Here is a 13,894-nt window from a genome sequence, read left to right on the forward strand (position 1 = left end):
CTGAGTGAAAATACATAATTGTACCGATATGATCACGACTTTCCAAAATTTGCTAAACCAGTGGAAATGGAGGCTAACAGGCATCTACGAGGTATCTTGCAATTTCGTATATAACATCAACAAATTTTAAATTTGGGTGATAAGATGTATAGTAGGTGTAGTGAATCGTCTAATTCGCAGTTTTAGATAATAACAAAAGCAAACAGAAGATATGAGAGGAAAAAGTAGTAAGGAGAAAGAGGGAAGAAGCAGCATAGAAAAGCAGGTGAGTCTCCTTCCCAGCAGAACCATTCAAAGTGGGGAAAACAGGCGAAAGTAAAAAGCCCAGAAGGGAACCTCCACATCGCCCAGTCAGATATTCATGACAGTTTTGTCGGCAGGAGTAGTCTGGAAGTGTATCCAGCACGACCATGTCTTCCGAAATTTGTCCAAAGTGTCATATGATGTGGCAATTAATTCCTCCATCTCAAGAGTACGATTGAGTCTCAAAAACCAGTCCTTCAAGAAAGGAGTGGTGGGTTGCTTCCAGAGTACTGGGATACACATACGGGCTGCATTGATCATGTGCATGACCAAAGATTTATGATAGGATCGACCCATGGAGACAGAGTGGTGAATCAAGTATTGCAGTGGGGTAAAATCTATGTGGAAGGAAGAGATCTGAACAATTAATCCGTGAACCTGGATCCAGAATGTGCCAAGCTTGGGACAGTCCCACCAAACATGGGACATCGTGCCAGTCATGGAGCAACAGCGCCAGCAAGTATCGGTGACCTGTGGAAACATTTTGTGAAGAAGTTTAAGAGTTCTATACCTGTGTGTCAGTACCTTTTTATAGTTGTGTTCTTGGACAGAAACATTCAGGGAGCCCTTATGGACAGAGCGGCAAATATTGCTCCATTCTTTCCTTGTCATAATTTTTACCTACAGCAGCACACCTGGTTGGCTCTCAGTCCTGCCCATCCATCTCTCTTTGAATGCTATACAGGGGATTGCAGTATGAGTTTTTATTGAATATATGGCTGCAGTCATTTGTGTCTTTTATATCTGCCCGGAGTCTAGATTTAACTTTGTGTATTTTTCTTTTGTACAAATATAGCAGACATACAGGATTGGCAGCATTAAGTAGTATCATATAAAGTGAAGTAAACCGTATCAACCAATTGGATATTCCTTTTTTCTCCTTTTAGATTGGTGCAGCATAGTTTGGCTGCTTTGGGTTACTGCACCTTGCATATTTTTGAATCCATTGTAATAAATAGATGCTATGATTGTTTGAATGGTGCAATGGTGTAATATTTTTTTTTCTCTTGATTTCAGGTCTCTGGCCTTTCCACATGGGTTGGACACAAGATGCAACCTTTAAGCAGCCTTCCCGTCTGGGTGATTGTACTGATTGTCTGTCTAATAGTGACATCTGTTACAGAAGTGGCAAGCAACCCAGCCACTATCACCATATTCCAGCCCATCCTTTCTTCTCTGGTATGTCACAAATTCAGAAACACTGTACATAATGTGTTCTTTAGCACACACATAGATATGGGATAACCATTTCCTGATTGTCATCTGATCCACGTGATAATAGAGCAATTTCCTGTCTATGGGTAACCCCCGAGCTGCTATGATAAGCAATATATGATCTGAGGTTAACAACAGGTTTTGAATATTTTTGACCCATATTGCCCTGCCGTGCTCTGTTTTCAGGTTGGTTTCTCCTCCATGTCATGTTTTCATCTGAAGTCTGTGTCCGGATATACACAGAGGACATCCATTTTTTATTAGACTGAAACAGAGTTATTCACATCGGGGAAAACCATGTTGCTTTGTTTCATTTTCTAATCCCTGCAGATAATAGGCCACTTTAAATTTGGTTGATGTGGGTTACACACCAACTTTATCAGTATTTATGTTTTGTAAATCAGCCACATTGTTTGATGCACTGTGCTGAAATAATGTTATTACCCCATTGAATGCCGTAGCAAGCAGTTCATGGCTTCCCAATGTAGCAGGAACACTGAAAAGCTTTGGTCGTGCTGCCACCTAGTGCAAAGAAATAGCATGGTCTTTGATTTCAAGGCAATATACAAGAACTTAAAGGGTTTCTTCACCTTTACAGAAAAAATGTAAAGGTGAATTAACACCATACACCCTCCTCATCCCCCTGGTCCCCGATTGTACTGATCCCCGATCCTGAGCTGTCAGAGCTCCCACAACCAGCCCATTAGTCTGGGGATTTGAAATCCCAGCTCTTTTCTTGCAGCGTTTCTGGGAAGGCCCAAATCGATTCACTGTGAAGGGGCTGACCAACCAGAATAGATCTGGTCCATCCCAGAAGTGCTGCAGAGCGAGGGATAGAGCGAGGATTTTAAATCCCAGACTGCAGGACCAGTTGCGGGAGCCCTAGCAACTCAGGTTCCACAGAGGTAAGTACAGCAAGGACCGGGGAAGGGGGAGGATGGGGGTGTTACAGTAATTCACAATCTAATTTTATTTATAAATTTATATAATACATTTTTACTAATACTTTATTGGCCATGTCCTGATGGTAATGCTATTTGGTCTGTCTAAAAGTTTTGGGAAACAGTTTGCCCCCTTTCTAATCCTTGAGTTAGCATTGTTGAACTGTACTTACATGCTGGAAATAATTGTTCTGAATGTACCACGTACACTGCTTTTACGATTTCATTATATGGAGAATATATAGACCCTAATCATGGTACATCCTCAAGCTACACTAAGAATGATTTGAAACAAAATGTTACTGGAAAAAAAAAGGCGGACCAACAACATGAGGCAATTTAATTATAAAATTACTGTATTTTTCACTCTATAAGACGCATCTAGGTTTTAGAGGAGGAAAACAAGACAAAAAAATATTCTGAACCAATGGACTGCAGACATAGTACAGGAGATGACCAGAGACTGCGAACACAGTACAGGGGATGACCAAAGACTGCGGACACAGTACAGGAGATGACCAAAGACTGCGGACACAGTACAGGAGATGACCAGAGACTGCGGACACAGTACAGGAGATGACCAGAGACTGCGGACACAGTACAGGAGATGACCAGAGACTGCGGACACAGTACAGGAGATGACCAGAGACTGCGGACACAGTACAGGAGATGACCAGAGACTGCAGACACAGTACAGGAGATGACCAGAGACTGCGGACACAGTACAGGAGATGACCAGAGACTGCGGACACAGTACAGGAGATGACCAGAGACTGCGGACACAGTACAGGAGATGACCAGAGACTGCGGACACAGTACAGGAGATGACCAGAGACTGCGGACACAGTACAGGAGATGACCAGAGACTGCAGATGTACTACAGGAGATGACCAGAGACTGCGGACACGGTACAGGAGATGACCAGAGACTGCGGACACGGTACTGGAGATGACCAGAGACTGCGGACACGGTACTGGAGATGACCAGAGACTGCGGACACGGTACAGGAGATGACCAGAGACTGCGGACACGGTACAGGAGATGACCAGAGACTGCGGACACGGTACAGGAGATGACCAGAGACTGCGGACACGGTACAGGAGATGACCAGAGACTTCGGACACGGTACAGGAGATGACCAGAGACTTCGGACACGGTACAGGAGATGACCAGAGACTTAGGACACGGTACAGGAGATGACCAGAGACTTCGGACACGGTACAGGAGATGACCAGAGACTGCGGACACGGTACAGGAGATGACCAGAGACTGCGGACACGGTACAGGAGATGACCAGAGACTGCGGACACGGTACAGGAGATGACCAGAGACTGCGGACACGGTACAGGAGATGACCAGAGACTGCGGACACGGTACAGGAGATGACCAGAGACTGCAGACCTTTGGGGAGCGGAAAGGAGGGGGGAGCGGGTACCCAAATTTGACAGGTTCCCACTTCCACGGAGTTGTCCTCCCTCCGTGTCTTCTGGGACACCATTCACAAAGCACAGCGTTTCTCGTGCATGCACAGTGGGCACCTGGCTGTGAAGCCGCAAGCTTTCACAGCCGGGTGCCCGCACTAAAGATGCCGGAGCCAGGGAGAGAAGACGGTGAGGACACTGCTGGACTGAGGAACAGGTAGGACGGAGGAGCAGGTTCTGCTGCACAGAAGAGCAGAGCGGCCGGCCCGGTATTCTAACGCGGCGGGAATACCGGGCCGACCACTCCATTTTCGCTTCATAAGACGCACTGACATTTTCCCCCATTTTTTGGGGGGGGGGGAAGTGCGTTTTATGGAGCAAAAAAATACGGTACATATTTTATTTCTACATAGGTTAAAACACTTATAAAAAGAACAGTTGCAACCACCACCTAAACACAATATATCTGATATTGACAAACACCCAACCCTGGGATGGAGCTTAGAACCAGGCACTATATCCAGGACATATATTCATTCAAATAAGTAGATCATATGTCTTAATAGCATAGTATCGGCATCAGTCCACTAGATTCGTGTTCACAGTTTCTCCGTACTCAAAAGTCAATACTTTTTATGACAATTTCTTGCGAGATGTAATTAAATTCCCTCTTGTTGTGCCAAAAATCCACCTTCTTTTTTGGTAACATTTTGTTCCAAATAATTCTTCGTTATACAGAGGATGTAGGAAACTGACTGATGCCTAGGAGAGTAATGGTTATTTTACCTACTGAATATAAATCTCAGTCTCCGTGCCAGAAATTGTTCTTTTGGGGATATTGCTGGATTGCTACATTTGCACAGCTGAGGATTTGGTACACTTGTGGTAGCAAGATACTGTAACCTTACCTGTAAAGCAGCCAAAAATAAGAAGATAAAAAATAAAAGCCCAATGTTGAGATTTGCCCTGCAACAATTATTTTCTGCCATAAGATGTCCTCAGTCTGATATCATTCAGTCCACCTCCCCTGTGTCCAGATCATCCTGGATCTGATTCCAGCCTGTGACTGGCCAGTGATGAGGTCATCTCCCTGTCGCTCTGCATTATTCTTCTATCAGCACACAAACATGGCTCCTACTGCATTTAGAAGATGCACTTAATAATGTATTCATAATTACAAAACTGCATTAATTTGTGTCTGTATCATGTGCCTAGGGTTCAGCTTCAATAGTAACCTGTGTTTTTTTTTTTTTTTTTTCCTTTCCTTGGGATAAAGGCTGAAGGAATCGGAGTGAACCCCCTTCTAGTAATTATACCAGCTACTATAAGTGCCTCATGTGCGTTCCTTTTGCCTGTTGCCAATCCTCCTAATGCCATTGTGTTTTCATATGGCCACTTAACTGTGCCAGACATGGTGAGTAGATCCTGCCTATTCATTTATATTGTGTCTTTTTATATATAGTACGAAAAAGTTTTTGATATATTATATTTGAACATGGTGTACATTGGCTTTGCTGTAATACTTTTCCTTCTTGTCTCCTTTTTTTTTTTTTAGATGAAAGCTGGACTGGGGACAAACCTTATCAGCATGCTGACGTTATGTTTCGGACTTTATACTTGGGGAATACCCATGTTTGATCTAAACACATTTCCAGACTGGGCATCACACAACGTATCGGCAGTAGCATCTCCATAAATGACCTTTTTCTACGTACATTTTCTAACTGGAATAATGCAAATTCAGATTGACTCTTTGGCACTAAATTGAGTTCCCAAGTTCCCAAACGTTCTTTAGACAAGTCTGTCTACCAATTTCCACCCGGTGAGGTCATTGCTGGCTAAACATCAGGATCACAAGGGTTTGCTGGAGGCTTGTAACACAACAGAGACATGAAAATTGGTGATGTCACTTGTGTCTAGAAATCTCTTAAAGCCCAACTGAAGTCATGGAAATGGATATTCAGCAAGGCAGTTCACTGACATGAAAAAAATGAGTCACTTGACTGCAATGAAAGATTTTTATCCTTGTGTAGAGCTCACCAAATTGGGCATACTACTTTAACTTCACATTTTCATGGTCTTCCACTTTCCTTGTGGAGGTTGAGCAGGTTGTCTAAATATGACTGCACATTGTAGTGGGCTCCGGAGTCTGACAACGCTGGCCAGTGGTCTCTGTACTATAACAGATCAGGTCAAACACACCTTCTGGTTTCCTCGGCATACAAGTCTTGGTAGGGCCATGCGATAAAAGATGTGGCTGTTACTCAGCTATTCCAGCACTGAGCATTGCAGTATTAAGGCAGGAGGTCCATTTCCACTAAAAGTATTTAGGACATTTACAAGCTACAAAGAATATGCCATTTGACCATTTGTACTCCACATAGTGCATGGCATAAAATACCTAAGTAAAAGACTGTAAAGTAAAAACAAAAGGTATAAGACTACAATTGGGCTTTAAAGTAATTTGGCTCATACAATGTGTGCTTTCATTGTCCAGGATTTGTTTTTAAATGAACTAAGTGACTCCAACCCAGAAGGCCTTTTGGTAAGTTGGAGTATAATCTCTTTATTAGACCCCCACGTAGTTTATTAGTAGCATCTTTCTCTTCCTTGACTGACTTTACATTGTTATTTGGACAGTGCAAAGAGATGTGCAAGCTGGTATTACTGGTATTAACTAATCAAATTGCATCTTTTGTCGGGCTAGAGCAGTCATAAATTTGAAAGATGCAGAAAGAAATTTGGAAGGTTAGTGCTGGAACTTTATAATTATCCTAATGTTTTAAAGGGTATTTGACTAGGATGACAGGATTCCCAAGGCTGGCAGCTTCTCCACGCCAAAGGACTTCCACTGTCTTAGGTTTGTAACTTAGTCATAGGCAGTCCGATTGGGTCTGCCTGTCTGTTTTTCAGATGGACCTGATCAGACCCTCCATTCTCCTCTAAGGAACAGCGGGTGTACATGGACATTTACACCCACCTACATCCAATCCGATCTGCTAAAATCAAACAGATGGAGATCCGTTCCCCTCCATCTGAGTAGATTGGATGGCAGTCGGGTATAAACAGACTGGTGGTCCATTTACATCCGACCGCCCATAGAGCAGAGTGCTGTGCCTGTGTCCACTGTGCATAAGTAGGGCAGACACAGATCTGTCATCCGCTCTGCTCAGCGGGGATCAGCAGACAGATCCCCCATGGAGCAAGCGGATCGCAGGCGGATTCCATCCCACATGAAAGGGGCCTAAGGGAATCTGGGATTAAAGAGCCACACCAAAATGTAATGGTCCAGAATTCACATTAGGATGAGATGAATATTGTCATATAGCTAATGCTTTTCAGGGGCTCAGAATTTCTCCTTCGTTAGGGCCAAAGAGCAAACATAAAATACAAACATCTAATATATTGTAAAGTAACCTATTTTTTAGGCTCCATGCACACTAGTGTTTTTTTTAAGCTCCTAGAATCTGTTATCAACATTTTTTCCTGCTCCTGGAAGCTAAACAGTGTTATCCTATGTGTCCATGAACACTACTTTGGGCTAGTAGCATTTCTTAAGTGTTCATGTTTAGGAGAAAAAGAAAAATGTTTTTGTAGAGTTTTTGGGAGCGTTTTTCTGGAAAAACACTGAACACCCCTAAATGGCACTAGAGCCCCTAACGGCTTTTTTCTAGCTCTCCCCCCCCCCGTTGTACTGTAACAATACTAATAATGCGGTAACTGTCCCAAACACTATTTAAAACGCTACTACAGGTCCGCACAAAAATGCTATTATCAGTGTTTTTCATACAGCTTTTTTTTTTTTCTAAGTGATTTTTGAGCTTATAAAAAATGCTAGTGTGCATGGAGCCTTAACTACTTCAAGTCTGGATACTTTCACCCCCTTCCTGTCCAGGCCAATTTTCAGCTTTCAGTGCTATCACACTTTGAATGACAATTGTGCAGTCATGCAGCACTGTACGCATATGAATTTTTTAGCATTTTTTTTAGACAGATAAAACTTTATTTTGGTGGTATTTATTCACCACTGGGATTTTTTGCTATATAAATGAAAAAGTCTTAACATTTTGGGGAAAAAAAGTGTTTTTCTTAAAAAGTTTGCAAATAAATAATCTTTCTTCATAAATCTTGGCCAAAAATGTATTCATCTATCTTTTTAGTAGAAAAAAAAAATAACCCAAATGAGTTTATAACCAAAAAATATTAATTTTTCAAAAAATGGTTTTGCATTTTTATTTAATTTTTTTTATATTATTTTTAACATACTGTCACCCTAGCAGTACAGTGTCACCATAGTGACACTGTACTACTTGTGGGGGGTGATGAAGATTTTTTTTTCTTTATTTACACTGATTGCTTTTACACCCATAAAGGCTGTAAAAACAGTCATTTCTCCTTCTCTCTGGCTGCATTCTTACAGCCATTGAGAAATACTATGAGAGCTGTGATTGGTTACAGCTTGGCACATGGTACAAGGCTGTTGTGAATAGCCTTGTACCATGTGACCTCTGATCATTCACAGATTTCACTAGTAGTAAGCAATGATGTCAGGAAGTGACATCTTGCTTACTACTATTCATGTGATCACTGATTGGCCGATCGGTGATCACATGAATCAGGACTTCACACAGAGGTCCCGTACACCGATCGGTATTCCTCCGGATACAGCGGGCACCGGATTGCAGTGCCGCTACCAGGGAGCGCGCACAGGCAGTGAATGCGGGGGCCATTTATAAACGCTCACCCGCCCTTGCACTGCTACCGTCCGGCTGTTTATGTACATGGGCCAGACGGGAAGTGGTTAAAATTACTTTTTTAGATTAGGTTACCTTTTACTCTATTAGATATTTGTATTTTGAGATTCTTTGTGTATTTTGTGATATTTGTTCTGTAGATCTGATGAAGCAGACGTGTTGAGCCGCTGGAATGCATAGGCTTTATAACAAAGTTTGTCATCTTGGATTAAATCTGTGTTGGGACACTTACATTTTGGTGTGGTGCTTCATTCTCAGATTCCCTCAGAACAATGGAAGTGAACAGGTTCCATGTAAAGGTTTTTCTGTTAAAGAGAAAGACAAGTCTACTGGCCTTATCCAATGAACAGTGTAAGAAAAAAGTTCAAAGTGCAGGAAAAGATAGCAACCAACATTCACTTTGCTGAGGTCAGCCCATTACAAGGTGATTTTAGTTGATTGCTATGCTTTTGCACTTTTTTGTTACAATCTTCTTTGTGTCTATGATAAACATTGTGTACAAATGACCAGGTTAACTAAAATGGCATACACTTACAATATCACTGTGGTGTTAAATGTATACTGGTTTACTGTGCCAGGTTTACTACAAAGCCACAGCTGTAAAGAAAAGGGGAAAATGTTGATTGGTTTAACTTCCACCTTTACCCATCATGCATTTCAGAAATAGGAGGCTGGAGTACTAAAGCATGTGCCATAGCATGCTAGCCGAGCTTCTATAATCTGTCTGAAGTAGACAATAGACTATCTGGGGCAAAGATTTTTCATATTCCAAACAAGAATTTCACTTTACTTGTGAAGGTTCAATCCGCATCACTGGTGAGGATTACTTGTAAAAGGAAGGGTAAACTCTACCGGCTGTTCATGTGTCTGAAATCTTAAAAGTTGCTAACTTCTTCTAATTTAATTTTTAGCCCCCCCACCTTCCGACCTCTGCCCTCATCAGGTTAGACCAAAAGAACTGATCTGGTCATCCATAGCAATCTATCCTTCCCATGACGCACTGCATTTTGGGGAATTGAAAGGGAAAATCTGGTTGCTATGGACAGCAAGATCAGGCCTTATTATGGGATGACGTAGTATACAAAGTTAAAATAGATCTTTAAATTCAATCCTTAATATGGGATGACTTGGTATATCCATGCTGTTGAAATAGATCTTTAAATTAGATTAGATTTGCATGAACCAGCATGATCAAACAGGCCCTCGGAACACCTGAAGAACTTTCTCTTTTCTCCTTAGGGTTTGTGGAGGAGATTTAGGTGAATTTGTACAAGTCCTTTAAATTGTATGGCTTACTTTTCAATTGTAATTGAACTGTATCTGAAATGAGAGATATTGTGCCATCCTTCTTTAAGTGCACCAGTTGCCTGGCTGTCATGTAGTTTCAGCACCTTTAGAATCATTGGACTGCAGCAAGTATTCAGCCATTGAAGTCAGCACTTCTGGGTCAGGTCAGTTATTTGTGTAATAAAGGGACTGCTGCTTTTCCCTGACGCATATTATTTCAGGTACTTATATAGCGCTGTCAATTTACGCAGCGCTTTACATATATATTGTACATTCACATTAGTCCACATATATTACATACACAAATATTAGGGCCAATTTAGACAGGATCCAATCAACCTACAAGCATGTCTTTGGAGTGTGGGAGGACACCGGAGTACCCGGAGGAAACCCACGCAGGCACAGGGAGAACATGCAAACTCCAGGCAGGTGGTGCCGTGGTTGGGATTTGAACCAACGACCCTAGTACTGCCAGGCGGAAGTGCTAACCATTTAGCCACTGTGCTGCCGCATATATATTCATCTTTCCCCATCGCTTAATTCATCTGCAGATGTAACCCCTGTGTAGGTTTCATGTCGGATGGCTTTGGAACTTAAACAGAATATATGTTACCCATTGCCCCCCCCCTTCTTTTGGAAAAGTGAATAAGGTGCTGGAACTTTTTATATACGTTGCTTTTATATTCTTGTTTCGGTGGTATGTCAGTAGTGAATATAAGGAGTTAAAACTTGGGCTGGCGGCTTCTAGCCAGTGAAGGGCTTCCAAGGTCCCCTTGCGTTGTGGTGAAAATTAGTGAATGTAGAATTGAAGCGTAAAACAGCACTTTGATGTACACTTCCTCTAGGTTAGTCATTTGCATAATTGAGACCATGGCTTTGCCCATTCATGGCAAAGAGACAGTCTCTTTAAAGCCCAGCTCCCACCCACCTATATTCATCCTTCTCCACCACTTCATTTATCAGCAGTTCTAACTTCTTTGTTGGTTTTGTGTCAGACAGCATTGGGGTCTAAACAGCGTAGCTCTAATGCCTTCCACCCCCATGTTTGGAAAAGTGATGAGGCGCGGGAACCCTCTGGTTTCTTTATACTTTTATTATATTATTATTTTAATTCACTGATGTATCAATAGTGCGTATAAAGAGTCTGCATATTGGGCTGGCAGCTTCTTCCCTGTGAAGGGCTTCCAAGGTCACCTTGGATTGTGGTAGAGCTTAGTGAATGTAGACTTGAAGCGCCACACCACGATTTTCAAGTCCAAATACAAATTTATGCCAGTGCTTGTTTACAGAGCCAACACATTTTGTGGGCTATAACTCCACCTCCTTCATCGGGGCTTAAAAGAATGTAACAAAGATGCAGTGTATGTGGATTTAGTGGTTGTTTAGTTGGAGTTTTATTAGTGTGAACTAGCATAGCATTCATCAGCAGCTGGTTCTGGCTTTTTGTGGCCACTCCAGTGGAGTAATTGGGGAGCACAATGCGAGGTTATTTACTAAAGCTAGAAGGTGCAAAATCTAGTCCAACTCTGCATAGAAACCAATTGGCTTCTGGGTCTTATTGCCAAAGCTTAATTTAACAAGCTGATGTTAGATGTTAAGTACATAGAAGTGCAGCACTTAAAAAGTTGCAAATAATCATAAGAAAACAGTGAAAAATGTGTAAAAAAAAAAAAGTGCATCCATTTTTATCTGTTTTCTTGTGATTATTTGTAAGCGCTGCACTCCTACGTATTTATTGTTGATTGCCTAGTATCAGCTGCTATATGTTTTACACCTCATTTTGAATTATTGATTATTATTGTGGTTCTCATTAGTGCAGGTTTATATGTATATATTTATCCTTGAAGTTAGAAGTTGATTGGCTACCATGCACAGCTAGATCATTTAAAAAGTTATTTTACCCTGAATGGGCAGTGGCCGAGTCCCTTTTAAATCCAAAGGATCTACATGACTTCCAGGCAACTAGACTTTTCGGGAGGAATTTGGCACTGCTAGCCCACTTGTGTCTCATGACTGTTTCCCGTAATGGCATGCCTCCTATTCTCTCTAATACACGAACTGTTCAAATTCCATATAAGCCCACCATACAGCATTTCTTACCTTTTTTATTTTATTTTTTTAAACAGTGAAGAAGAATTGTAGCTTTAGAGGAAAGGAATTGTATTGAGCATTCGCAGACTGTTAAAGAGGTCCAAAGTGTACAGTGCCGTTACTTTTGGTGCTAAACATAGTAGAAAAGATACTGGTAGAAGTTTGTTCTTGTACTTGTCTCCCTTCCTGGGTACCGAGTGGCTGTACAGTGCAGGATTCACTGATGGCTGGTACCTCAGGGGTAAGAAAAGGCTTAGCAGTGCAGTACTGAGAGCTGCTGATAAAAAAAAGACGACTGGGAACAACAACATCCCTCCACAAGCCAGGAGCATGGCATACCTGAAGCTGTTACTGATATTAAAAGCTTTTGTATGCTCTTGTTGAATTGGCATTAATTGCTCTGTCTGTGAACTGCAGCCGTACGGGCAGAACTATTGTATGTTCCTTTTGGCATGTGCTGGACAATGCTTATTTTTTTATTTGCACAGTAGGGTAAAATAATTGCATTATCACAGGTCGATTGCACAAAAGCTCAAGTTCTGTTTTTGGGAGGATTTTTTACTATAAATGATGTATCTTATTAACCTGGAGAGACTAACAATGGACTCCAAGTGTTTAATAATAATAATTTTGAATAAAAAATGCAGTGATTGTATTAATGCTTGTGTTGTTGCCAAATTATTTCATACTGTGATTGGGATGGACTTTAACGTTCATGTATGTATTCTATTGCTGTTAGTCTCCTCCAAATCCTTTTTTGTCTTTGCTGTGATCTGACCTGTTAGAGGGTGGCTTCATTCCTTCTCCATGGTCCCACTGTATGCAAATTACCCTCTCTAACTCCCGACATTAGACTATTGGATTTGTAGTGTGGATAGATCAGTGGTGTATTTAGGGATTGTGTTGCCCTATCCAACATAAAAATCATCTGTCCCCACGGACACTGACCAACACCCTCCCTTCCCCCTCCCGTGGAGAGAGCCTGACATTGATCAACAACACCCCTGCCCCTCATCTGAGAGAGTCTTACACTAACTGTCAGGGACTGCGGGTCTCGCAGCGGCGCACAGGTCTGCACATACACAGATTGCCTAGGTGCACTAATGTGCAGGCACTAGGACCTGGGCATCGGCAATTGCACCAATGACTGTGCAGGGCGCACTATTTAAACTGGCCAGACGGTGACTAGGTTGCCGCAAGGTCTAGTTCCTGTACCCGTATTCTGAAGTGTGTTCCTGTTGCCGATCCTGCTTGTCCTGATTTGTGTTGACCTTCTCCTGCTGTGACCCCCGGCTCGTCCCTGACTACTCTCCTGCCTGTTGTATATTACTATTGGACCTCCCGTTGCTGAACCTTGGCTTGTGACCCGGCTGCTCTCTGTCTACTGTTTGGTACCTACCTGCCTCCACCGTTACCGAGCTGGCTAGTTTGACTACGCTCATTCCTGACTGTCATCCATCCATCCCGCTCGGGACCTGGACTTGTCAGCCTCTTCACAGCAGGCTCCCCCCCTGGCACGTACCCTCGGCGGGACCCCTCTACCACAGCTGGGTGCACTCAGGGGTCGCGATCTGGTTTCAGTCTCGCACCAAGTCCATCCCCACCATCAGGGGCTCTGGTGAAAAGGCAGACTGGGACTTAGACTCCGCGTCCTGGGGAATCCCGTTCTGTGGATCACTAGAGATTCCGCCGGGCGGTGCCTGACACTAACCCCGCTTCCCGGCAATAGAGAGAAAGACGCACATCTTCACAGCTCCGGACATCCCCGGGAAAGAGAATCAGGCTCTACATAGACCATCAAGCAACCCGCAGCCTCTCTCAGATCCCACTTGGTTCCCATGGTGCGCGTGTCCCCTCTTCCATCCCTTCTTCTGGTGCTGCC

General features: G+C 42.7%; 1 protein-coding gene across 1 annotated transcript in view; it reads left to right on the forward strand.

The window, feature by feature from the left end:
* LOC149463167 (solute carrier family 13 member 1-like) overlaps positions 1-12,671 on the forward strand; it is a 58,340-nt gene extending 45,669 nt beyond the window's left edge. The window contains exons 14-16 of the mRNA XM_089675888.1: positions 1,321-1,482; positions 5,157-5,294; positions 5,436-12,671. Of these exons, the coding sequence (XP_089532014.1) occupies positions 1,321-1,482; positions 5,157-5,294; positions 5,436-5,576 (441 nt within the window). The 3' untranslated portion in view covers positions 5,577-12,671. The remainder of the gene's footprint in view (positions 1-1,320; positions 1,483-5,156; positions 5,295-5,435) is intronic.
* Positions 12,672-13,894: the final 1,223 nt, after the last annotated feature.

This window comes from Staurois parvus, unplaced genomic scaffold (assembly GCF_062004578.1).
Source record: "Staurois parvus isolate SC_StPar_1 unplaced genomic scaffold, SC_StPar_1.0 ptg000159l, whole genome shotgun sequence".
NCBI classification, from domain to species: domain Eukaryota; kingdom Metazoa; phylum Chordata; class Amphibia; order Anura; family Ranidae; genus Staurois; species Staurois parvus.